Raw genomic sequence first — 25,672 nt, 5'->3', positions numbered from 1 at the left:
ATGGCTATCATATATTTTTTAAAGTACATGTGTTGGAGGCTGTGTGGAAACTGGCACCGTCTTTGATACAACTATTGGCAATGTAAGATAGTAAAACTATTTTGGAAAACAGTCTGAAAGTTCCTCAAAAAGTTAAATATGAGTTATCATCCGATCCAACAATTCCAATTCAAAGTAATATATATATAACAGGAAAACATGTCTACATAAAAGCTTGCACATCAGTGTTCACAACATTATTATTCACAATAACCAAAAGATGGAAGTAATTCATTTGTCCATCAGCTAATGAATTTATTTAATCATAATAAATAATAAATAAATTTATTTATAAAATGAAAGCTCACACAAAAGGCTTTTTGTATGATTTAATTCACATGAAATGTCCATATAGTTAGGGTAGATATTGTTTCATGAAACTTTGGTTTAATGTAGTGAGAATGATATAAAAACGTACTCACTACAGCAGATAATGATCAAAACGGTTTGAAAGCCACTTTCATAGGTAACGCTAAGACAGATACTGGTGATGAGGACAATACCATAATGTAAGCATCTGCAATATTGTTCTTGTCTTCAAAAGTTCAATCTTCTGTTTCTGCTTTACGGTGCTATTTCAAAATCTCGAACCACAACTGCCTGGCTTTGTCCTCACCATCCCCTAGAAACCTTTTATACTTAGAAAGCATAGGACTAACTTTATCTAGATCTCATGACCAAATTTCCATCCTTATCTTTCCTGACTTACCTCACGGTTGATTCCATTGCTGAATTCCTTCTCTCTGAAATCATCCTTTGCCTGGGGACTCTCCACATGACTTCTCTGGTCTTACTGAATGGAAGTATACTTCCATTCAGCAGTTACTGGATACCAGTAAGAGACCAATCAGGCACAAGTACTTGCTGGTACTGGAGCAGAGCATTTGCACCTCTATTGTTGACTCCCAGGCAGCTCCCCTGAAATTCTAAAAATCCAGCTCCAACTTCTTCCTGGATATTTCCTCCAGAATATTTCACAAGCACCTCAAAGTCAATAAAATTCAAAATGAAAGACAACCTCCTTCTTTCTCTGAGTTCCTTGTCTTTTTAGAATGATGATCACATACTAAAAAACCGAAAAACCGATAAGATATCTGTAAGTCCTATATCTCTGCAACCTCACTGGATAGCCAGCCAATCTTGACATCCTACTGATTTCTCTTCTTAATGTATCTTTCATTTGTCCCGTCAATTATTTCCCTGTTGCCAGTAACTTCACGTCTGACCTGTCATCACACTGTTTCTCCAATTCAGCTGCTTTTCTCTTGCCCAAATCATCTCTTAGAAGCAACGCTGCTCCTATCAGTCCTGCACTAAACATTATGAACTGTTTGCTATGAGTCCAAGTGACCCTCTTAGATGATTTCTTTTATTGCTGAAAGGTTAAAAATCACAAACTACAACTGACTGGCATGTCACAGATTCCTTTGTAGCTAAAATTCTAGGTGTGATATAGTATTTTTTAAAGATTGGTTTAGGGTGTGGCTCAATAGCGCAGTGGTTAAGGTCCTCGCCTTGCACGCCCGGGATCCCATATGGGTGCCGGTTCTAATCCCAGCGGCCCTGCTTCCTATCCACCTCCCTGCTTGCGGCCTGGGAAAGCAGTTGAGGACAGCCCAAACACTTGGGACCCTGCACCCATGTGGGAGACCCGGAAGAAGAGCTCCTGGCTCCTAGCTTCGGATTGGTTCAGCTCCAACTATTGTGGTCACTTGGAGAGTGAACCTTCGGACGGAAGATCTTCCTCTCTGTCTCTCCTCCTCTCTGTATATCTGACTTTCCAAAAAAAGATCTTTTTTTGGAAAGTCAGATATACCTCAGAGAGAAGAGAAAGAGTGGAAGATCTTCCATCTACTGATTTACTCCCCAAATGGCCGCAACGCCTGGAGTTAAGCCAATCTGAAGCCAGGAGCCAGGAGCTTTTACCAGGTCTCCCACACAGGTTCAGGGTCCCAAGGCATTGGGCCAACCTCTACTGCTTTCCCAGGGAGCTGGATGGGAAGTAGGGCCTCCGGGTCACTAACTGGTGCTTATATGGGATCCCAGCACGTGCTAGGCTAGGACTTTAGCCACTAGGCTATTGCACCGGGTCTGGTGTGATATAGTTTTGCCAATCATACACATGTACAATATTTAGAAGGAGATGGAAAAGCAGAAGCCACATCTGTGTGGCTTCTGTTGGGGAGCACAATGTGTGAGGGTGTTGGCATTTTCTGAGCCAGAGAATAGGACTTCCGTTTTTGGGGTTTTATGTGGTTGTTTGTTCGTTTTGCCACTGTGGATCTGGCAAGTCTGGTAAAACTTTACCTAACAATTAAGTTGATAGCAGCTTCCTCTTTCCTAGATCACAGATAAGGTGCCATGCTCTCAAGAGATCCTGATGCCGCATAGCAAGTACTCCGGCAGTGTTTTTGGTGTCATTCCTGAAGGTGCAGTCTATAACTTCAACCTCCACCTTTCCCACATATTTTATTAGCATTAGATTTTCTATATTAAACTTTATGCGCCGAAAAAAGCTAGGGTGTTCGATTTTCTGCAGCTGAAATTTAACTGATACAACTCCTCTGCCCAAAGACTTTTAATTGTTCCTCACTACCATTAAGAAAAATTCTGCAATATGACACACAATGGCTTGCCAGTATGATGTCCTTAGGTGTCTCTAACCTCAGCTCTTGCGATGCCCTTTCTTTTTTTTTAATTAATTTATTTTTTAAAATAATTTTACTTAGTTGATTAGGGTACAAAGGGTCAAGGGCTACAGGAAAGTGGGTAATACCATGGTTTCCACACTAATATCATTTTCCCCCTGTATCTGGGGTCAGGGGAGAAACAAAGGGAAATGCCCCACCCAACCTCCCACCCATCCCAGGTCCTCGATGTGAGGCATGCTCTGAGGGTCCTGCTCAAGCAGTTTTGATAGTTCAACAGTTCTGAATTGCTGCCAATCTCGCCTTTCCAATCACGATGAAACCTATTCAGAATCCACTGGCTGACATGGCCTCTTCATGGTTGAGGTTCTGAGATCAGCAGTTCAGTAGGAGGGATCTCCAAAGAAACTTCATCTGAGGCAATGCACTTTCAATGGCTCTGCTACAGCTATGCAGAACCTAAAGCACAGTGGTTCTGATAACTCACCAGGCTCTCTTACCTCAGGGCCCATGTAACCTGTTGTTCACTCCCTGCAGCTTCCATTACAAAGCTCAGCTCAAGTGCCACTGGCTCCAGAATGCAATTTCTGGTGCACTCTCTATCAAAATACTTTGGATATTTTTCCTTTCTCATTAAAACCACTTTAGCTCCCCTGAAACACTTAGTAAACTGCATTCTAACTATTTTTTCTTGTTTTTATCCTCCACTGGACTACGAGCTATGAGGACAAAGACCATGCCTGTCATGTTAACTATTTTCACTATCCTGCCCAGTAGAATGCCTGACATTTAGCAGGGGCTTTACAAATACCTATAGAGTGCATGAATGTTGCCTTCATCCTCTTGTTCCCACCTAAAGAAATAAATCTTCCAACCACAAGAAGCAAGACCTGATGAGACCATAGAGAACATCTAAAAGCTCATATTCCAGGTTACCAATACCAGAAAAAGGAAGCAGCCTGTCTAGATCACATAGCAGTGTGGGCAGCAAAACCCTGTATCTTGAATCTCAAAAGTATTTTTTAACTTGTTTCAGGCTTTGGATTATGGCATTTCATCCCAGCCCAGATTAGCGTGTTGAGTTAGGTGAAACTCAATTCTACTTACAATTAAAAAAATAAAATTAGGAGCAGCAATACCTCGGCCCAAGAAGCAACATTTCTACTAACAAGTATCAAGGAATCAGAGAATCTCTAGAACTACCCCAGTTCCTTCAATCTTTTCTACAACATTCCCATTAGTTGGTCAAATCCCAAGGCCAACTCTATCTTCAAGGATGAAGATCCCCTCATCTTTGTCCCAGTCTTAGTTGTTGGAACGTTTCTCCATCTCTTTGAGCCAGATACCACTAGATACACTACAAACATTAGTGAGGAGGTAACCACTCCATGACAGGATGTTTTCAAATTCAAATCGTTTTTCAGCACTTGACTCTCATTCAACAAATGGTGGTAATAGCTTTGTGCCGAACGCTGTTCTAAGCCTTTCACATATGTGGAGGGTACTTCAAAATAATTCTGTGGGAAGTGTATATTATGAAAAAAAAATTGCATGGATTTGAAAATTTTACCCCAAAACATGTATCTTATTATTCCAGCTTTCCCAATTAGCCTTCTCAAAATTGTTATGCATTTATCTGAAACACTGAGAGACTGAGAAATGTTTCAATCATTGATTCACTCTCCAAATGTCCACAGCTGCCTGGGATGGGCCAGACAAACCTAATAATCTAGAACTCAATTCGGGTCTCCCATGAATGGCTTGAATTCTAGTACTTGAATCATTAGCCATTGCCTCTTAGGCTGTATGTTAGCAGGAAGCTGGAATCAGAAGGAAATCTGTGACTCAAATTCAGGCACTCCAACATGACATTTGAGTGTCTTCAGTGGCACTTTACACTGAGTACGAAATGCATTTTTCCACAAGCTTTTTGACATGTTGTCATATTAGCTCTTTTTAATCCTCACAATAAGGTAGTATCTACATATAGAATCCATAGGCAGATACTGTTGTCCTTATTTTATAGATAATAAAAACAAAACAAAGTGAAATCAAATAACTTGCCCAAGATCACATGGCTGGTAAGTGCTGGAGTCTAGATATAAACCAGGAATGTGTGATTCTAGAACCTATGATCATAAACAAGGAACTATACTGATGTCACTAGTTGACTTATGTCTCATCTTTCAGTAGCATCTGACCTCTTTTGGATCACAGGCAAAATAAACTGTTAAAGTCCTAATGTGGGTCATGGTGGCCAAAACCTCAGATACAAGATGCCAAGACTTAATTTTTTTTTCATTCTGTTAGAGACAAGGCAGTTCCTAATTACCTCTTGCTTCCCATATTTGGAAAGCCCCCAAAGACTCACCTCTGCCAGGAAGCATTCTCAAGAAAAATTCTATCTTTGTGTCTTGTCTTCCTCCAACTGCTACTCATTTATTTATCATTCAACTACCATCCCAGCTACTCCATATTCACTTAGGCTTACCACAGGCAGACACTGAATCCTATCTATTTATTGTCTTGGCTACAGGTATGACCAGAGACTCTTGCATAATTAAGCGTATCAATTCTGCTTGAGAGCTCCCCAAGGACAAAAAAAAAATTCTATTTAGTTCAATTTTTAATCATAGATATCACCACCCCTACAAAATCAGTGCTACTTGATAAGCACTTACTTTGACAGTTGAGAAACACAGAGAAGCTCTCAAGAAGCTTATAATCCAGAAGAGAAGACAATAATGCACATAATTTCAATGCATGCTTCAAGCGTCCCAGCGCAGTAAGATAATGAATAAAACTATTGACAATTACAGAATGAATCATAGATTTTTTGTTGTTGTTGTTCAGAAGGGAGAAAGTGGTCATTATTTCCCAACCTCCCTAAGTAGAAATCCTCTCTATAGCACATGTGATGAAGGGAAGGAGAGATAAAGAGGAAATAATTGTACTTATGACACACACAATGCTAGTCCTTTAAATAAGCTATTTAATTTTCACCAGAAATTCAGGAATGATGATTTGATACTACTGTGTAGACAGTAAGAATTGTTTGTCCATAGTCATACAAATAAAATAGAACAGCAGCAGCAGGGTTTGAAGTGATATTTGATTCCAAAACCCACTCCTTTCCTCCACTATACCTGATAACGTTTTATCCAACAATTTGTTGGCATATTTTCAGTAACAGGGAACATTTTGAGTCTCATATCACCATTATTTCTTTTGAGCTGAAATCCATTCTCTTATGGCTTCTGCCCATTTGGTACAGTACAGCATTCTGGCTCATGTCAAAAAAGGTGAGGGGACATAAAAGCAAAATCTAAGTCTCTCCTCACAATAGTCTTTTTAAGTGTTTGAAGACGTCTATAATAAATTTGAATCCCAATCCCTCTCTCTTTGTGATCATTTTTTTTCAAGCTCTTCCACTTGTGTCATGGTTTTCAGTTCCCTCCCGAAGCTGGTTGTTCTTTAGTTTGTATACATTACTCAGAACACATATACAGATGAAAGTGGATAGGGAATGCTGTGAAACTATTGTTTCTTTTATTTTGAGCATTGGTCTCACATGTGCTGCTGTGGTCCCACATACCTTCAGGAGCAAAGTGAAAAGAACAGTGGATGAATTGTCAGCTTCTGATTCTTGGAAGCTGTATAACCTGAGAGAAAGTTTTCAAGTCCTCTAAAGCTCAGAGATTTTTGACTTGGTTGAAAACTAGAATACAGCTTTGAATCTTCCACTGTCTTGCCCAAGGTGTGGCAGGAATGGAACTGGCCTTAAGTGGCACACTAAGCAATGGGTGATAGTGACTCTTAACAAATTCAGTTGCATACAATTGTGTAGTAGAAATGAAATCTTAAGGAAGAAATCAAAGGATTAAGAATTTGTCTCTGCTTGAAGACTTTTCTTCTCACTGTAAAATCTTTAGTCTCCTACCTGCTCAGAAACTTCCTTCTTGACCTCCTTTTTATAATATTGTGCCACTGCATCACTCTGTTCCATCTTGCTTCATTTTACCCTCATAGCCTCTTCATTCTTCGCAATCATGCATAGAATTGTTTGTGTGGCAGTTTATTAGCAGTCTTTATAAAGAGGCATGCCCCATGCAGGCAGAGTTGGACTTGTTTGTTACTGTATTATTAGATCCTAAACAGAGCTTAGAACTCGATAAACATGTTTTTAATGACTAACTAAATCAATGAGCGAGTGAATACCAAGGCATAAGCCCTGCTGACTCACAACCTGGGATGCTGAGGAAGTTTGTGATGGCAAGTATTATTTGGTGCAATCTGTAAATTCCAATCTTTGCCCCTCCCCACCCCAAGAGCCTTGGTTAGTAAGAACTCAGCCAAGAGATTAAAAGGTCTGCATTATCGGTTCAGAATTCCAGAAACTCTTTGATTTTCTATTCCCTTTTGACCCAGACACCACTGTAACCCCCCCACCCAGAAGCTTTTTTCTCCAGAAATACTGCCCATATTGCCCCCAAATGGCCAGCCGCTGGATAAATATCCAAATAAAGACCTAGAAATAGCAGTTTCCTCCTGTTCTTGGCATAAATCTATCTCAAGACTATTTCACATTTATTTGGGGCTTACCTCAATTCTATTTCAAGTAAGCTAGTGGGTCAGTACATCTGTATCTGCTCTGGGCAGAGAGAGGAATGGTTGAAAAAGAGCAAGGTTCTAAATGTCCCTAAAGGGGATGTCAGGCTCAGTCAGGATTATTCTGAGGTAGACAAAGCCAATCTTGTGTAACGTTAAGGCTTGATGGGCAGTGACTTCTTTCCATCTCAGGATTCAGTGTTTAGTTTTGGAGCATAATTTATATAGTTCCACTCTTGGGTGGGTCTCATGACTAGAGCCTCTTTGGCTCCTATGCCCAGGCTTCTTGCAAACCACTCATCATCAAATTAAGTATGGAGTTTTGTTTGGTTAGAGATATACTTAACAAGAATTATATAGATAAGCAGATAAGTTGGCTAGTAGGAAGGCAGATGACAGGAAATAAAGACAAAGTGGGTTAGTTAAGCTAGGAAATTTGCAAAAGGCTATACTCTGCATCAGAGGGAGACTGAGGAACTGACTTCAGGGAACAGTATTTCTGTAAAAGTCCAAAGACAATGACCAATATGATCCTCAGTGAAAATTATGAGGGTTAGCCCCACCTCAAGGTTGGTAAAAAAGAGAAATAAGTGTGCTGGGCACAACGATGGAGGAAAGCTTGCTGAAAATTTTTAAGGCCCTGCTAAGAGTGTTGAAGCTCTCCACAGACTGATAAGGAGTGATTTCAAATAAATATTAGGTGAGAACTACAAGAGAGAGATTAGTAGATAAGATGTACAAATTTTGTGTGGGGAAAAAAAGGAGAAATAATACATATATTTAATATGCTTACTGATGGTTACCACGGTTACAGGAAGTGGGTGGACACCACAGTGACTTTAGCCAGCAATCTGGTATGCCCCAAAGCCAGCCAAGGCCACATATGGACAATGATGGACAAAGGCCAACATTCCTTGCCATATCAGGGCCCAAGAAAGGCTGATGCCAGTACCCATGTCATTGGGGGTATAAAACCTTTTTTTTTTTTTTAAAGATTTATTTTTATTATTTTTTTCATTGGAAAGGCGGATATACAGAGAGGAGAGACAGAGAGGAAGATCTTCCGTCCGATGATTCACTCCCCAAGTGAGCGCAACGGCCAATACTATGCCAATCCGAAGCCAGGAGCCTCTTCCGGGTCTCCCACGCGGGTGCAGGGTCCCAAAGCTTTGGGCCGTCCTCGACTGCTTTCCCAGGCCACAGGCAGGGAGCTGGAAGGGAAGCGGGGCTGCCAGGATTAGAACCGGCGCCCATATGGGATCCCGGGCGTGCAAGGCGAGGACCTTTAACCACTTGCGCCACCGCGCCGGGCCCGGGGGTATAAAACCTTTGTCTCTGCCATCCAGCTTGTCTTTCCCACTTACTGTCCTCATCCGCTCCTGCTTATTCCTCCGCTGTACAGGGAAAGGCCCAGGAATGGATTTCTCTTTGCTTAATAAAGGCCTGTTTGTATTTGGCTAGTACTTTCTTTCTCGGATGTTCAGCAAAGCTCACACTTACATTAAAAAAACCAAAACACCTCTAGCAGGTAGAAGTTTGGGCTGAGACATGAGACACAGGTTGAGCTGCCCATGTTCCATATCAAAGTGCCTAGGTTCCACAACTGGCTCCAGCTCCTGACACCAGCTTCCCATTAACATAGATCCTGGGAGGCAGCAGACAATGGCTTTAGTTATTGTATCCCTGCCATCCATATGCAGACCTGGATTGAATTCCTGAGAATAAGCTTTGGCCTGGCCCAACCCTGGACAGCAGTGGCATTTGGGGAGTGAACCAATGGAAGGTTTGCTGTATATTTCTCTCCTGCCTGCCTCTCTGCCTCTCAATTTTCAAAAACCCCTGGAAATATTATAATAAGCTCTTGAGCTGGTGACCTCTGAAGAATGAAGAGTAAACATTTGCTTCCTGGACTCTTTTTCTTTTATCATCTATTCAAAATTAAATTAAACATGTCAAATCGGCTATGTAGACTTAATTCAGAGTCAGTTTCTCTTCCTCCCTCAATCCCTCCTTCTTTCCTTTCTTCCATCGCTTCTTTCCTCCCTTCCTCTCTCTTTCCCGTTGTCTGGTCTCTAGCCAATCTAGGGAGAGCCCTAGCAGATTTTGAGATAGTATAGCTTGAAGGCTAAGAACGTTGGTGTTAAAGACAGCCTACTAACGTTCAGTGTTAGCCCTGTATGTTGCTAGTTGTGTAGCCCCAGGTTATTTATTGTTCTGAGCCTCACTTTTCTCATCTTTAAAATGGAGAAATGGTAGAATGCCTTCATATTCAATCCGCCCCTCATTTTCAACAAGCCCCAGACTCTCAGCCACCTAGTCTCCTCATTGGCAAAGCAGGGAGCTCCATATGCTTGTTCATGAGAGAGTATTGACAGAATATATGTAAAGCACTTAAAACAATCTGCAGCACTTAGTGAAATTAAGTGGTTTCTAACAAATACTATTACTTGAAAGATTTCAATCCAATCTCTGTCCCTAATATTAGCCAAATCAAGTATTCTCTGAGCTTTAGTTTCCTCGGCATAAATAGAACACACAGATAATATCAACCAAAGAGATGATGAGAAAACAGATTTGGAAGGGCTCTATTGAAAGACAAATTCAGTTAGGATGTGAAAAAAAGTTGTCATAACAGAAAAACAGTACTAAATGAAAATTCACCTATTTAAGGCTACCCACTCCCATAGCCAGCATTTAAATGACATGCAAAGTGGAGATCTTAAAAGACCATGAGCCACTTATGTGATCTGTTAAAGTGTCAGGAAATGAGTCCCAGTTCCCACTTCGCAAAAAGCAGAGTGGCCAAAGGGGGCCTGCACACCAGTAGCTGTCACTCCATCGTGAGAGGCCATTTCCATGTAACTGTTCCTGTTTCTAGGAGATACTGAAGATCAGTACTGCCTCCGCTCCCCTCAGCTGCTTGTCAGCAAGGAAAGGAAGTGGCAGCAGCATTTAACGCGCACCTCCCCCTCCATACATACACCCAGCTTACAAGAAAAAAAAAAAAAGGTTTAAGCAAAAGCATCAAACCTATAAAGTTCATACCAGATACCTTGCTTGCACCTCGCAACAGCCCAAGGAGGCTCATTGGGAAGAGATTCATCATCTCCATTTTATAGGAGGGCAAAGCTTCTTATCTAAAAAGCAATTGTGACTTGCCACAGCTCCCAAAGTTTCATACAGGAGTAGAAAAGATTAGGAGCCCTAAGATCTAAATTCTGGGAAACGTACTTTAGAATCTATACAGCTTGATACATTTGGGATTTTAAGAAACTGCCGTATCAGGGTCAGGCCTAGAATTTGAAATTTCCCCTTTCTTAAGCCTGAACTCTTGAAATTACACCATACAGATGATGGAGAAGGGAACAGTAAATAAGGACTTAGGCAAAATTAATCCCCCAGGAATAACTAACTGTAGTTCACATTTAAATAGAACTTCACAGCTTCCTAAATACTGAAGCCATTTATTGAGTATCAACCTCAAGGCAACCTTGTTAAGGAAGTACAGCAGGAAACAGGAATTTAAAAGTTTACCCACCCACACATATTTCTTATTGCTGCTCCCTGCTGTACTTTTTTCTCCTCAGCAATTAGAATTAACATAACATATGTTTTATTTAATAATTTAGCTAGCATATATCTTTTTACATTATGGAGTGATTTTTTTGTCTGCTTTGGTCATCATTCAGTGCCTAGAACATTGCCTGATATATAGTGGATGACCAAAAAAAATCACATGCATACACACAAGGGGGAATGGTAGAGGAAGCGATAAAGTCCTTATTTTATCTATGGGGAAACTGGTGTCCGGGAGAATTCATCTTCTCAAGAAGAACTTCTGAAGCTTCTTATTTCAGCCCATTCTTTTACCAATCTTTTACTCAGGTCAAAGGAAACATTTGTTATAAAAACTTTTGCCTTATTTGGGGTCAGCTCCAAGGCACTTGGTGGCTAAATGTGGTACCTGGATCACTACCATTTCACTCACCCATTCCAGAGACATTTAGATTGCCTGCAATGTATGCAAAAAGTATTCTGCCAGGCCTCATTGATTTTACATATTCAAATACTCAAAAGGCTTCCCAGAGTTTTCATCCTCTTTGGAATGCACACTGTTCAGAGTGGAAGGAGCAAACGTAATGTGAATCTTCTCAAAAGGTGACCTGAGGGTCACTCAGTCTTTCATACTATATCTGGCAGTTTCTTCAACTCAAAGAGGAGCAAAAAAATAGTGAATAAGAGCTCTCTGTCTCTTCATCTGCATCTGTCTCTCTTTCTCAAATAGATATATTTTTAAATTTTTAAGTAAGAAGGGTACAATTTTGAGGATTGCATGAGTTCATGAATTTCATACCTGTTTGAAAATGCAAATACACAGCCCCTGCATCATGATCTAAAAGATAAAGCAACTGCCTGTGATGGCCATTCCACTTCTAATTCAGCTCCCTGCTAGTAGCCTGGGAAAAGTAGCAGAATATGGCCCAAAGGATTGGCCCTCTGTACCTATGTGGGAGAGGAAGATGTAGCTTCTTGCTTCTGCCTGGCTCAGCCCTAGCCACTGTGGCTGTTTGGTGGCAGTGGAGTGGGGGTGGGGGACAGTGATGGAAGATCTATCTGTCTCCCCCTCTCCCTATAGCTCTTTTTTTAATGTAAAATAATAAACCAATGTGAAAGAGTATTACTATAAAAATGGTTATAAAAAGGGTCCAACTAATTGAACCCTTGCTATGTGAGAGACATTGAGGCAAATGTATTACATTATGATACTATTTCATCTTCACAACAATAGTATCACTGATCAGGTCTTACCATTGTTTCAGTTTCACAGATAATGTGTGGTGGTTATTTATTGGAAAGGAAGAGAGCAAGAGAGTCGTCCCATTCACGGATTTATTCCCCAAGTGTTCACAACATCCATGAATAGGTCAAGGCAAAATCTGGGGCCAAAAATTTAGACCACATATCCCATGTAAGTAAGAAGCCCAAACTTGAGCATTAGGGTATACACTAGAAGGAAGCTAGAATTGGGAGCAGTGCCAGGACTCAAACCCAGGCACTCCAATACCAGATACAGGCATCCTAAGAGGCATCTTAACTTCTAAGCACAACACCTGCCCCAAATTTTTGGCCAGATATTTGGTTAAACATTAATCTGGGTGTTTCTACGAAGGGTTTCATAAAATATACATAAAATTTAATTTTTTTCTCTTTTCACATTTTACATTTTATTAATATTATTATCATTTTATGATACAGTTTCATAGGCTCCTGGTATTTGCCTTATCCCAGCCCCAATTTAATCCCCCCACCGAGTTCCTCTATATCATTACTAAAGTATAGTTCTTCATACACAGTCATATGTCCATCATTGTGGACATGGACAATGGCAGAGAGTCCAGCATCCTATTGCCAAAATATAGTAAACAGTTTCATTGTAAGTCCATTTAGTCTGGAAGTAGAAATGCATACTACATTGTATCCTCACATCTGGATATGTTAGTCTCCATTTTACAACTACTGTAGATCCCATTAAACGAAAAGTCACAATACAAAATCAACAATAGAAAGAAAAATCAAAATTTACAATGCCATGAAGTTAAATAACATGTTGCTAGATATGAAAGTCTCCATTACACAGCTACTATACATCCTCTTAAATGAAAAACCATGAAACAAAATCAACAACATGAAGAAAAAAGAAATTAAGAACACCATGACGTTCAATAACATGCTACTAAATGACTAACATGTAGCTGAAGAAATGAAAATCAAGAACCTTCTTGCAGTTTACCCTCTATAACATGGGTGAAAGATCTCAGGAGAATCAAGATTGACCTCCTCCCAATAAGAAGGGAGGATAGTGAGTGACACATAGTGATTAAATATCACTATGTATCTAGATACACAGATAGTTGCAGTGATATATTTAAAGTCCCTTGTCCAAAGTCACACAGCTGGCCAGTGGCAGAAACACATAGGGGTTAACCTTATTTCCTGCCTGTCCTATACCCTTCTCAGTCAGTCTAACAGCAAGTCCCATTGATTGCATCTCCAAAATTTATATTTGTCCTCTTTTATGCAACTCCACTGACTGAATTCCTTTCAAAAAATATATTTGAGAGGAAAATATACAGAGAGAGGGATAGGGAGAGAGAGAGATGGTTCGCATCCTGTCTCTTAATTTCCTAGATGCCTTTAATGGCTTGGGTCCAGGTTGAATCTAGGAGCCAGGAACTGAATCCAGGTCTACTCTGTCAGGGACAGAAACCCCATCACTTGAACCATCACGATGACCTCTCAAAGTCTGAACTAGAGCAACTGCAACGTAGCTAGTCCACAAGAGCCAGAACCAAGTATTGAAACCAGATGTTGCAATATGGGACAATATTAACTGATAGGCTGAGCACCTGACCCTGCAATGAGTCCTAATCTTCGTTTTTGTACTTTTCAATCCATTCTTCATATAGCCTACAAAACTTATCTCCTCAGGTCACAAAGTAACCCCTATTATACTTTACTGCTTCAAATATTTTCTATAATACCTAGAACAAATGGCACTTTCTATGTGCCTAGTTCTGCCAAGAACACCACTTAACTCACCTAATTCTCATCATAAGACTATGGATAGTACCAACAGTATAGTTAACAGAATTAATACCATTCCCAGTTCTTCAAGAGCATAACCGAGGTAACAGAAAAGATTAGATAACATGCCCAATCACATAGTTAAGACATGACAGTCAGAATTTGAACACAACTTGTTTTGAATGCCTGGGCTACTGACCACTGAACAACACGCCTTTGAATCCTGTGTAAGTTTTGGTGCTAAACCTAAGTTTTGGTGCTCCATTCATGGCATTGAGGTCCCTGTCTGCTTATGCTCCATCTTACACTGGCCTTCTTTGTATCCTTCAAGTGTACCAAGCTGATTCATCTTGAAGGCCTTTATGTATCTTATCTACGCTACCTTCCCTCAAGTCACTACAAACCTGTCTATATTTTATTGTATTCCAAATGTGTCAGGATTATTTCCAAAATCTGTACACTGTTGATTCAGCTTAAATGTAACTGCCAGTAATGGCAGATAATCCCTTTCACAAGACATGTCCTCAGGGCAACAGGCAGTCTTACAGATAGCTAAAAACAAAACAAAGCAAAACAAAAACTTGTTTCCATTACTTAATAACTTAATCATTTGCAGAACTGGTCAGGTTGCAAAACACACACACATACACACATGTGCATACATGTATGCACAAAAGAAAAGCAGCATGGCTTGTAAATTTGTTAAAGCCATGGCATCCTAAGAAGAAGCCCTTCTGGGTCCAGTATTGTGGTGCAGAAGATTAATCTGGTAGTTGTGACACTGGCATCACATATGGGTACTGATTCAAGTCCCAGCTGCTTTACTTCCAATTCAGCTGCCCACTAATGTGCTGGGAAGGAAGTGGAAGATGGCCCAAGTGCTTGGGCCCCTGTCACCCATGTGGGAGACTCAGAGGGAATTCAGATCTCCTGGCTTCAGCTTGGTCCAGCTCCAAAGTGACCATATGAACAGTGAACCAATGGATTGAAAATTTCTCATTCTCGCTCTCCCTCCCTCCCTCCCTTTTTGTAATTATTTTCAAATAAACAAATAAATATTTTAAAACAGCAGCTTAAGCCCAACACAGTGACTCAAGAGGATATTCCTCTACCTGCAAGTGCTGGCATCCCAAATGGAAACTGCTTTGTGTTCTGGCTGCTCTACTTCCTATCCAGCTCCTTGCTTATATCCTGGCAAAGCAGCAGAGGACGGCCCAAGGCCATAGGATACTGTGCCCACATGGGAGACCGGGAGGAAACGCCTGGCTCCTGATTACCTTACCTCAGGTTGTTTGGTCATGTTGAGAACAAACCAGCATATGGAAGCCCTTTCTCCTCTGTCTCCTCTCTGTAAATCTGCCTTTCCTACAAAAACAGCTCTGCCTCTAGTCAGTTTGGGAAGTGAACCTGCGAGTGGAAAATCCCTCTCTCTGATAAAAGGTAAAAGGAGTGTACACAACAGACATTGATATGAATCAGAGTACTTGAGGCCCACTACTGTGAGGTGAAATCTGTGTAACTTGTTCTACCTGTCAAGTGCAATCCTTCCTCTCCTCCCATCCCCTCATGTCTGTCACTATATGAATCTTACGCCATTATGTTTCACATTGCCATTTTCTGTCTTACCAGGCAGAGCTTCTGAGCCTGGCACTTAAAACACAGTAGGAAAAACTGTTTATGTTCATCTTGTGAAATTCACTCTGTGTGTGTGAGAGAGAGACAGAGAGAGAAATATTTCATTCACTGTTTCCCCCCCCCCCCCCCCCCCGCCCAATGCCTGAAACAGCCAAAGCTAGGCCAGTCCTAAGTGAGCAGTCAGAGACTCCAAATCAGGTTTTCTATTGGATGGAAAACGCTTGGGCCATCTTTTGCTTTAACAGGTGCTTTAACAGGGAGCTGCATGGAACGTGGAGGCATCAGGACTGAAACCAGAGCTCTGAAATGGGATGCAGGTGTCCCAAATGGAAGCTTATCTTCTTGTGTCACAACAAGCCCATTTTTATCTGGTGCCTACCCATCTTTCCAGAATTATCGGCTCCAATCACACCAGAGCACCCACATGCTTCCTTATCATACAATTGAGTTTTTTTCTTAAATCTTTACTTCCTGCTTCCTGCTTTGAACAACTCATGCCACACCTGCCGTCTGTACTTAACACCAAAAGCGAAATCTGCTACCTGCAAAGTACAATTTAAATGCTGCCTGTTCTTGGAAATCCTGTTTGATCTTTGCAAACCCTGCCCCATCATGCTCTTGCTACCCTGTGCTCTCACATCATCTTTTTGCTACCTCCTACATGATTTAGTCTAGATTATTTCTCCCCTACTTAATTATGAGCTGCTTCAAGGCAAATTCACATCTTTCTTTGACCTACCCATATCTCAGCCTACTATGTATAGTACCTTAAAAAATCATGGCTGCCTAGAAAACATCCATTTAAAAAATGATGTCAGGACCCAGCGTGGTGGCCTAGCAGCTAAAGTCCTCACCTTGAATGCACCCCAGGATAGGTGCCAGTTCTAATCCTGGCAGCTCCACCTTCCATTCAGCTCCCCTCTTGTGGTCTGGGAAAGCAGTCAAGGATGGCCCAAAACCTTGGGAATCCTGTATCTGCGTAGAAGACCTGGAAGAAGCTTCTGGTTCCTGGTTTCAGATCGGCACAGCTCCGGCCGTTGTGGCCACTTGGAGCGTGAATCATTGGATGGAAGATCTTCCTCTCTGTCTCTCCTCCTCTCTATATATCATTACTTTGCAGTAAAAATAAATAAATTTTTTTAAAAAAGATATGTTAAAACCCATTGAAGCATGGTAGACTGAAAACTTAATCAGCCCTCAATAGGAGACACAATAAAATCTTATGTAGTCATACAAAAGGAAGTATCTCTGCATTCACTAACAGAAAATAATCTCCAAGACACTGTTAATTTATATAGAACTGTAAGGATATGGTACTATCTACATAAAGAAAATGTGTGTTCATGTGCTCATGTGCACACACACACACACACACACACATGTGCTTGTAAAGACAGAACTTCCCTACATGAACATGTAACAGACTGATGACAGTGGCTGTCTCTGTGGTAAATGGCTGGATGACAGAATCAGGGAAAGGCAAGACATTTACTGTTTACCACATTATGTTTCTTATGCTTTGAATTTTGTACCCTGTGCATGCTTTAACCTATTCAGTATAATTACATCAATTTTGTCATGCATATATTAAAAGACAGAGAGAACATATTGAATTGTTACTAAGTACTGACATAAATTTCTCAGATTATCTTGAAAGGACCCTGAGGATTGTAACATGATTACTCAGTGTTCCTATGAACGAGAAGCTGTGTTTCTGAGGAAACTGAGTTAGGCCATGACTCTGAAGGAAATGTAAAAATAATAGCAGCAAAATTGCGTAACTTCCCTGGGCCGTGAACTGATTAAGATGCTTTACATGTATTCAACTCATACAATCCGTACACTGCAATGTAAAATATGTATGCACTACTTACTATCTTCCCAGCTTTAAAGACGAAGACATCGAGCAGTCAAGTGAGACACCCAAGACCACACAGTTAAGTGCCCAGAGCAAGTATTCGATTTTAGAGAATCTTTGGTCCATGGTGAATGCTCTTAACCATTACACGATGTTACTAACAAGTGGAAGCATGAAATGTAGGATACTTGCTGTATTGTCAACATCCAGAAGTTTGTAAGTGAAGAATAAATACATCTAATGGATGGGTGGGTGGATGGGGAGATGAGTAAGTTTGTACATGGATGAGTGAACCAGTGGGTGGCTACAGATTAGATAGAGGAGTGAAGAGTAGATGATCAGAGTTGGATAAGTGCATTATAGAAAGTTATAAGGCTTTTGCAGTCAGCATGAAATTTGATGATGCCCTGATCTAATTCTGAGTGAGATGCTTAAGCTTAAAAAGCTAGATGTAAGATTTACAATCTAGACTAGAAGGCAAGGGCATGTTTTGGTTTTGTTGTATGCTACATCTCCAATGGTTAAAAGAATATTTGATCCTCAGCAGTAGATGCTCCGTAGATGCTCAGTTACTGCATGGACTTATAAGCTTCCAAATAAACAGACTTAGACATCAAAACCCTTTATGGCAGCAGGCATTTAACATTGCAGTTAAAACGCAATTTGGACATTTTAATCCCAGTTGCCTGGATTCAATTCCTGCTTTTGCTTTTAGTTTTACCTTTCTGTTAATGTATACCCTAGGAGGCAGCTCAATTGCTTGAATCCCTGTCACCTACATGGGAGACCTGAATTGAATAGTCATCTCCTGGCTTCAGGCTGGACTATTCCAAGTTGTTGTAGGTATTTGGGGAGTGATCAGTAGATCTCTCTCTCTCTCTGTCTCTCTCTGTATGTTTCTTCTCCACCTTTCAAATCAGTAAAAACAAAAAAAAAATTTCCAGGAACCGATGTGAAAATTGATTGAAATAATCTTTAGCATAACTGGCACGTAACAAATAAGCTTTTCTTCCCTTGAACACACCAAGCTAACTCATAGAAGAAGGATTATGCGATAGGGAATTTCAATCTGGATTCTTTTTCCAGCTACTGAATAGTTATGCAGTTTGGGGTCAAGCACTTTCATACTCTGAGCTTCAGTTTTCAGTCTGTAATTTGCATGGTATTCAAACATTTTGGAGAGAGGGGAGGCAGAAGGAATGAGGAATCAGCAAAATCTTAAACATCAGCTCAATAAAGTAAAAACTCGGGTGCTCTTCATAAATAAAAAATTAGAGATTCAGCAGCCTTCTGTTTGCCCCTCAAGCCCACATCCTCAAGTCACTGCTATAGTAATCATAAGGGCTTTAAGGTGCAGGGGTGTGCAATTCTTTTTTTCTGTAAGAGGCTAAGAACAAATATTTTCAGTTTTGTGGGCCATACAACCCAAAGTCATCCGTAGACAGTAAACAAGTGAATGGACATGAATGTGATAAAAATACAAAAAAAATTTTAATAGATCTTGAAATTTGAATTTTGTATGTTTATTTGAATTTTATGTTTCTGTATTTTTTATACTTTATATGTTTATATCATCAAATGTTATTATTTTTCTGTTTTTTTTCCCTAATCATTAAAGTGTAAAATCTTTTCTTAACTGAGGACTGGATTTGGCCATTACACTACAGTTTCCTCACTTCAGGTCTAAGGTCATATAACTTGCACCCATGGTCATATAACTTGCACCCTCTAATTGAGGCTCTATGGAAGCAACACGGGCACTGCATAATAATAATAGGGGGCAGGTATCGTTGGGGTGGCTCAAGTACTTGGGGGTCCCTGCCAGCTACATGAGAAATATGGATTGCATTTGGGTCTCTGGTTTTGGGCCTGACTCAGCTGCTACTGTTGTGGGCATTTGTGAAGTGTCTTGAATGAATAAATTAAAAAAAAAAACTATCCCAATAATTTAAGTGTGCACATTGCCAGCCAGTTTAAATGACTCTATCTCCTATGCAGCTGAGAGGAATCATGTGACTCAGTTTTCCAATGAGATATAAATAGGTATATTACATAAGACTTCTGAGAATCTTCTTAAAAATAAAGAGCCAGTCCTTTCTCTTCTTCTTGGCTCCTCCATAATGAGAACGTTATTAGACTCTCTGGAGCTTCAGTATCCACCTTGGACCATGAAGATTACAAGTCAAATACAAAGGATAACAGAACAGAGAAGTCCCTAAAGGTTTTTCAGAGTTGCCATTACCAGTGAAGACATCTGTATCTCCTAACATCTTATCAGAAACAATAAAAAATTGTGTTTTTACCAGTGTAGACAAATCTCTATTATTTATAGCTCAAGCAAATAAACCACAAAATTTATCAGTTGGCCGCTCCATCTTCCCTGTGAAAGAATTTGGCCCCCAGTTCTGTATTTTCCTAAAAAGCACTGGAATAAAAAAGGATGGGGCAATGGGGGAAAACAAAACTGAATGAAAACAATAATGCACTATCTATATAGCTTTCATTTAAACAATGAAAGTTGCAGCAGGTATTTGAGCTAGCAGTTAAGACACCACTTGGATGCATGTACCCCCTACTGGAGTACCCTAAGTCCACTTCCACTTCTGGTTTCAGCTTCATTGTTGAGTCCCTGGCACCCATGTGGGAGACCCAGATTAGGTTCCTAGCTCCAAGATCCAGCCACAGACCCAGTTTTAGTACGTACTTGGGTGGAAGTTTTTGTCCTTTTCTCTCTCCTTCCCCCTCAAATGTATGACATAAATGTATATTTTTAAAATTGTACTTGAAGTCAATGGATTTTTTATTATCATTATACGCCAGCCATTTTAAAGAATATCAGTGATACAAAATCCCTATCTGAGAAAACCTTCAGTTGATCAAAGTTGAAAATACTTGCGGTTACTATTGAGTTTTTTTTAAAAGATTTATTTTTATTATTTTTTTATTGGAAAGGTGGAAATACAGAGAGGTGAGACAGAGAGGAAGATCTTCCGTCCAATGATTCACTCCCCAAGTGAGCGCAACGGCCGATGCTATGCCAATCCAAAGCCAGGAGCCTCTTCCGGGTCTCCTGTGCGGGTGCAGGGTTCCAAAGTTTTGGGCCGTCCTCGACTGCTTTCCCAGGCCACAGGCAGGGAGCTGGAAGGGAAGCGGGGCCGCCGGGATAGAACCAGTGCCCATATGGGATCCTGGGCGTGCCAGGCAAGGACCTTAACAACTTGCACCACCGCGCCGGGCCCTACTATTGATTTAAAATAATATATATGAAGCTTCAAATTGGTGTCTTTCACTATTTATCCTTTAATCAGCACTGTATTCCACATAAAAGTTGACTTAGAGAACTCTGAGTTACATGTTTGGCCCTGACAGCACAGATTTAACAAGATAGGTTAGCTCCCTTTAACTATGTTTAAGTACAAAATCACTCAAGGTAGCTTTGGGTACAATTCTGTAAAAAAGAAATGGTTGTGTCACTATTAAATATGATCAATTGGAGATAGGTTTACGTGTGTGTGTGCACTTAAAATCTGAAACAGTAAATGGGACCAGCGTTGTGACCAAGCAGAGTAAGCCACTGCTTCAAATTTTGGCTTCCCAATACTGGAGCAGTGGCTCTAATCCTAGCTATTCCGTTTCTGATCCTGCTCCCTGCCAAGGCACCTGGGAAGCCAACAGAAGGTGGTATGAGTATTTGGGTTTCTGGCAATCATGTGGAGACCCTAGGCTGCAGCTTCAGTCTAACCCAGAGTGGGATGTTGCAGTCACTTGAGTAGCAAACCAGCAGATGGAAGATCTTTTTCTGTCTCTTCCTCTCTGTTACCCTCCCTTTTCAAATAGACAAACCTTTGAAAAAAAATCTGAAGTACTGAAACAATGTAAATCCAAGGTATAATATTTCTATTCAATGAGCAAGTACAATTTTACTTGGCATATGAATAAGTTTCTGAATTTGAATATGTTCAAAATGTGAAGGTATTATTCTTTGGTTCCTTAATTTTGGTACTGATTCTTAAGGAAAACATTTCTGTCATAAAAAATTCAAATGTTATTGATTATAGATATTGTATAGGCTATATACTAGTTTGTTCAGTCTCCAAAATACAAATAACAAAATCTTTTTCCAGAATCTCACAAATCAGGTAACTAATTAAATGGTAGTCAATACTTATTAAATGATAATCCATATAGAGCAAACCCTTACTTAGCCCTACCAGTGTCCAAGAGCCCAAAGTAGATCATTCACCCATTGACTCAAATACGAAATGTTCTTGTAGGTGTATATATATATCCACCCCATCTGCGTGCTTTTTAGCCTTACTCTCAGCCATCTGAGAGTCTATGGAGATGATCAGAAAGAAGAAACAGCCATTTATAGATAGTTCTAGGCATACTTCTTTCATACAGGTCTGCACAATTATCACTCTAGTCCAATCACCATCGCCTCTAATCAGGACTATTTAAGCGTCTCCACAAATCTTTGGTCTTGCCCCACAATATTATGCTAAAATTTAAGACCTACAATGTCCATCAGTTTTTTTTTAAATCTTCTAGTGACTCCCCAAATCACTCAGGTAAAAATGCCCTATAAAACCTGTCCTCTTGTTTTGTCACTTACCTCATCTCCCATTCTTTTACGTACTAATTCTTTATGCCTAGGACATAGGGTTCTCCGCTATTCTTTACACAAAACTAATCGTGTTTACTTCTGGATGCTCCTTATGCCTAAAATCCACATGGAGCTTGTTCCTTCATTTTCTTCAAATCTTTGCTCAAATGTCCCTTAACCAGACAGGCTTGGACCAATCTGGATGTTACACTTTCCCATTCCCCATCTCTCTGCTCTTTTAACAAGTTTTTCTTTTTCTTAGTATCTGTTGGCATGTTATGTGACTGCTGAGTCCCTCAAAACCTAAATCGTATGTTCCATGAGAATGAGAAATTTTATCTGTTTACTACTCTTAAATCAGTTCCTAATCGCAGCAGATACTCAACATTTTGTTGATTAATTACTGCAACAGTGCCCATAAGATGGCTCATACCCATTTTCAAGATGAGAACACTGAACACAAAATAGGCTTGATAATTGCAAAAGTTTCAGAACTGAAAAGTATAAAAAGGTCCCTCAAAATGAGACTTATGACTTGGAGAAGAGCATTCTTTCTCCTCTAGGCACACTGCACATTCCAGAATAATTTGGACAATGCAGGCAGAGGTATAAATAAACACATTGAACCATTTGCCATCCAAAGTGAACTCTACCTACCAAGACATTTATTCTGTGAAATCTCAAGCAGTGTTTTCTGTTCAAGGACTTTGATTTACATGCAACACTTAGAAATAAACTACAGCATTCAAATGTTCTCAAAATAAACCTCACTGTTATAAGACGCACACTCTGAGTTTCAGGTACCTTGCAAGTGAAAAAAAAAAAAAAAAAACAAGAAGCAACAGCTGTTTCACTGGCCACATTATAAAATAGTGGCTGGTAGACATTTCCTGTTGTTTTCATATTGAGCCGCTAGTTAACTTGTGTTAAATATTTACTTCTAGGAATCTTAAGCCTGGAAGTAACTTTGGTGTTTATTCATGGCCTCATTTTAAAGGTGAGGAATCTGAAGCCCAAAAGCATTCATTCTCATCAGTTATCAGCAGAGCTAAGTCTAGAGGTTTCCCGTCTCCTAGGCTAGCAAACAGTTTACTATTTTTAGCTTTTCAATTTTATCAAATGGCTAAATAAATGCTTTCATTGTGTAATATCCAGTACCTTGGTACCTAAAAATATTATATTTTCCCCATAGATCAATTTTTAATTACATAGTGTCCACAAAATGTCTGCTACTCTCGTCTCTCTCACACGCAATTGGCAAAACTTCAAATTTCTCTATTAGTTTAATCTGCTATAAGTAGGTAGCTTTGGGCCCCTATATTTGGAAGAGAAGGTGAGTCTCACTTAGGGTAAGTTGCCAGAAATGCCAGGACTGGCACTGATTTCATGGCATTAGTTCATATTGAAGAAAGTCATTTCCCAAGATCATGGCTCTTTGTTCCTTTGTTTCTTTCAGCATCATTTGAACAGATGACTCTGTGGGGCAGTGGGAAAGAACAGTGACAGAGAGTCCAAGGACGCTAGTACCACACTCTGATTTACCTCCAAGGAGTCTGTGGCTCTGGGGAAGTCTTTCTCAACTTTCTGTGGCTTTCCTAGTCAGAGGACAGGGACTCTCAGGTCTTTACCTGCTCTGACCTTTTCTGCTTCTACAAACATTTGATGTAGCCACAGTGGAACCCTGGAGGAAGGGGGAGTCTGGGAAGAGGGACATATAAGTATACAAACGGTGCGCCTTTAAGAATCACTGAAACAGTCATCGCAAGGTAATCCTGAGGAAGGCAAGGGGACAGCCTCTCTGAATACAGCTTTAGCCCAATCCAGATTCCTTCCTCCCTTACAGAATGGGAGCAAACAAAGGGATTAAATATCAAATTTTGCTCAACTGCTTTAGGCTACCTTCTTTAGGCTACAGTTGTGGGTGGCAGTGCAGAAGTGCGGGGTGGCAATGCCATCAGTGCCTGTTGACCCAAGACAACTGCCCTACAAGATCCTCTTGCCTATGCCTCCCAGCTGAGGACAAATTCATGGTGGTCTTCCACATCCCAGAGCACCTGACAGGGTGTGATGTACCCCTGACTGAGTCAGAGAGGCATCAGGATGCAGCCACCACTTCCTCTCTGCAAAGGGAAGTCATTCCAAGGTCTCCAGGTAGAAGTGGAAGCACCATGGCATAAAATACACTGTTGGACGATTATACTAAATACACACACGCACACACACACATGCACACACACAAAGCACCCACTCAATGGGAGGGAAGGAGGAGTTTTGCTAGCTGAATGTAGCCCAGACCTAGTTCCAGGGCCAGGATTTCTGTAGCTGTTCTCTACTGGACTAAGTCCTAAGTGTGAACAGGGTGACCCCAGCCCAGACAAGCAGGAGTCACCGAGATCCCTCATGAAGCTTCCCCCCAGAGAGACTTCATGTCCTCATGCCCTGGGGCTGGCCAAAACTAAGGGGTACACACACCCAGTTGGGGGGCTATGCAGCAGTTCCATTAGGGGCCCCACAATCTCAGGCTTTGTGATCATCCCCACCCCCCACCTCTAAATCTCCTGTCTGCTCTCCTGCCTCCTTCCAGTTTCACTGTTCCCAGAAAGCCCTCTGCTACCCTGTTTGCTCTCTGGCCACCCAGATGACCCCTAAGCTACTCCTGAGTGCCTGATCTAGCCCATACCCCCATTCAACCTCAATCAGTACAAATACGAAGGGGGATGGGAGGGGGCTTTCCTAGGCAGGCGGGGGAGCAGGGGCTCCTAAAATGGCCACAGCAAGCTCACTGGTGTCTCAAGGACAGTGGCGGTGAGGGCGGTGGGCAGAAACAAGGGGGCTCGCTGTGATGTGGCTGGCTGGAAAGGCTGGAGGTGGGGCCGGGGGACTGAGGCTAAAGCAGGGGAAGCCAGGGCTACGTGCACTCACCATTCCAGATCCGCCCCTTATCCATTGCATGGTGGCCCTGAAGTCGGCTTCTCTGAGGCCCGGTGGCTGGCGCGGGTTGTCGCGGGCTGGCTAGGAGGGCTGGGATGGAGCGAGCGAGAGCCCCAGCGCCCCCTTCGCCTCCCCTCCTCCACAGCCCTACAGCCCAATCCCCTCCGCCCTGGACCTCGCCTTCAGTCAGGTTGTTCCATGCCAGGCAGCAGCTTCTGCCTCTCCGCCGTGCTGCTCCCGGGAGGTGGGGGGGTGGGGGGGTAGGCTTGGCCTGGAGAGGCGCTCGAGGGGGTGGGGAGGGTCCCAACGGACTGCGTTTGTCCCCACCAAGGTTTGAGAACTGAAGGTTGAGGTGCAGGGAGGGGATGGCACGGAGTAACCTCAGCCTGAGAGAAAGCAGCAACCACCTCTGCCTGCCTCCCTGCTGTGCTGGAGTTAGATGCTGTTTATTGTGGGGCTTCCTAATTCTGTCGAGTCAGCAGAAAGTCCTCTCCAAAGTTGCTAGAGGTGTTGCGCCAATCTTCGGACTAATAAAATGCTGCCCTGGTGGGGCCATGCCAGTACTCACGCTTCCCTCCCCCTACTCCATCCCTCCTTCTGCATACTCCCTGGGGTCTCCTCTCCCAACGTGTGTGTGTTTTCTCTGGGGGCTCACGTCTGCATTGCTTGCACTTCTCAGAACAACACCAGGAAGGCAGGCAGATCGCAGGTTTACAAATAAATAGATGGAGATTTGGAAGAGACAAAGGATCTTTCTAAGGT

At 41.4% G+C, this 25,672-nt stretch overlaps 1 protein-coding gene across 2 annotated transcripts in view; it reads right to left on the bottom strand.

Annotated features, from left to right (window-relative positions):
- Positions 1-24,999, bottom strand: part of ARHGEF9 (Cdc42 guanine nucleotide exchange factor 9) — a 162,109-nt gene extending 137,110 nt beyond the window's left edge. For both annotated transcript variants that reach the window (XM_041002433.1, XM_041002463.1), the window contains exon 1: positions 24,902-24,999. In XM_041002433.1, the coding sequence (XP_040858367.1) occupies positions 24,902-24,931 (30 nt within the window). In that variant the 5' untranslated portion in view covers positions 24,932-24,999. The remainder of the gene's footprint in view (positions 1-24,901) is intronic.
- Positions 25,000-25,672: the final 673 nt, after the last annotated feature.

This window comes from Ochotona curzoniae, unplaced genomic scaffold, assembly GCF_017591425.1.
Source record: "Ochotona curzoniae isolate NIBS_2020 unplaced genomic scaffold, NIBS_Ocur_1.0 contig_1274, whole genome shotgun sequence".
In the NCBI taxonomy this organism is placed as follows: Eukaryota; Metazoa; Chordata; class Mammalia; order Lagomorpha; family Ochotonidae; genus Ochotona; species Ochotona curzoniae.
The sequence above is the reverse complement of the archived record's forward strand: the minus strand, read 5'-3'. Positions and strand labels throughout refer to the sequence as shown.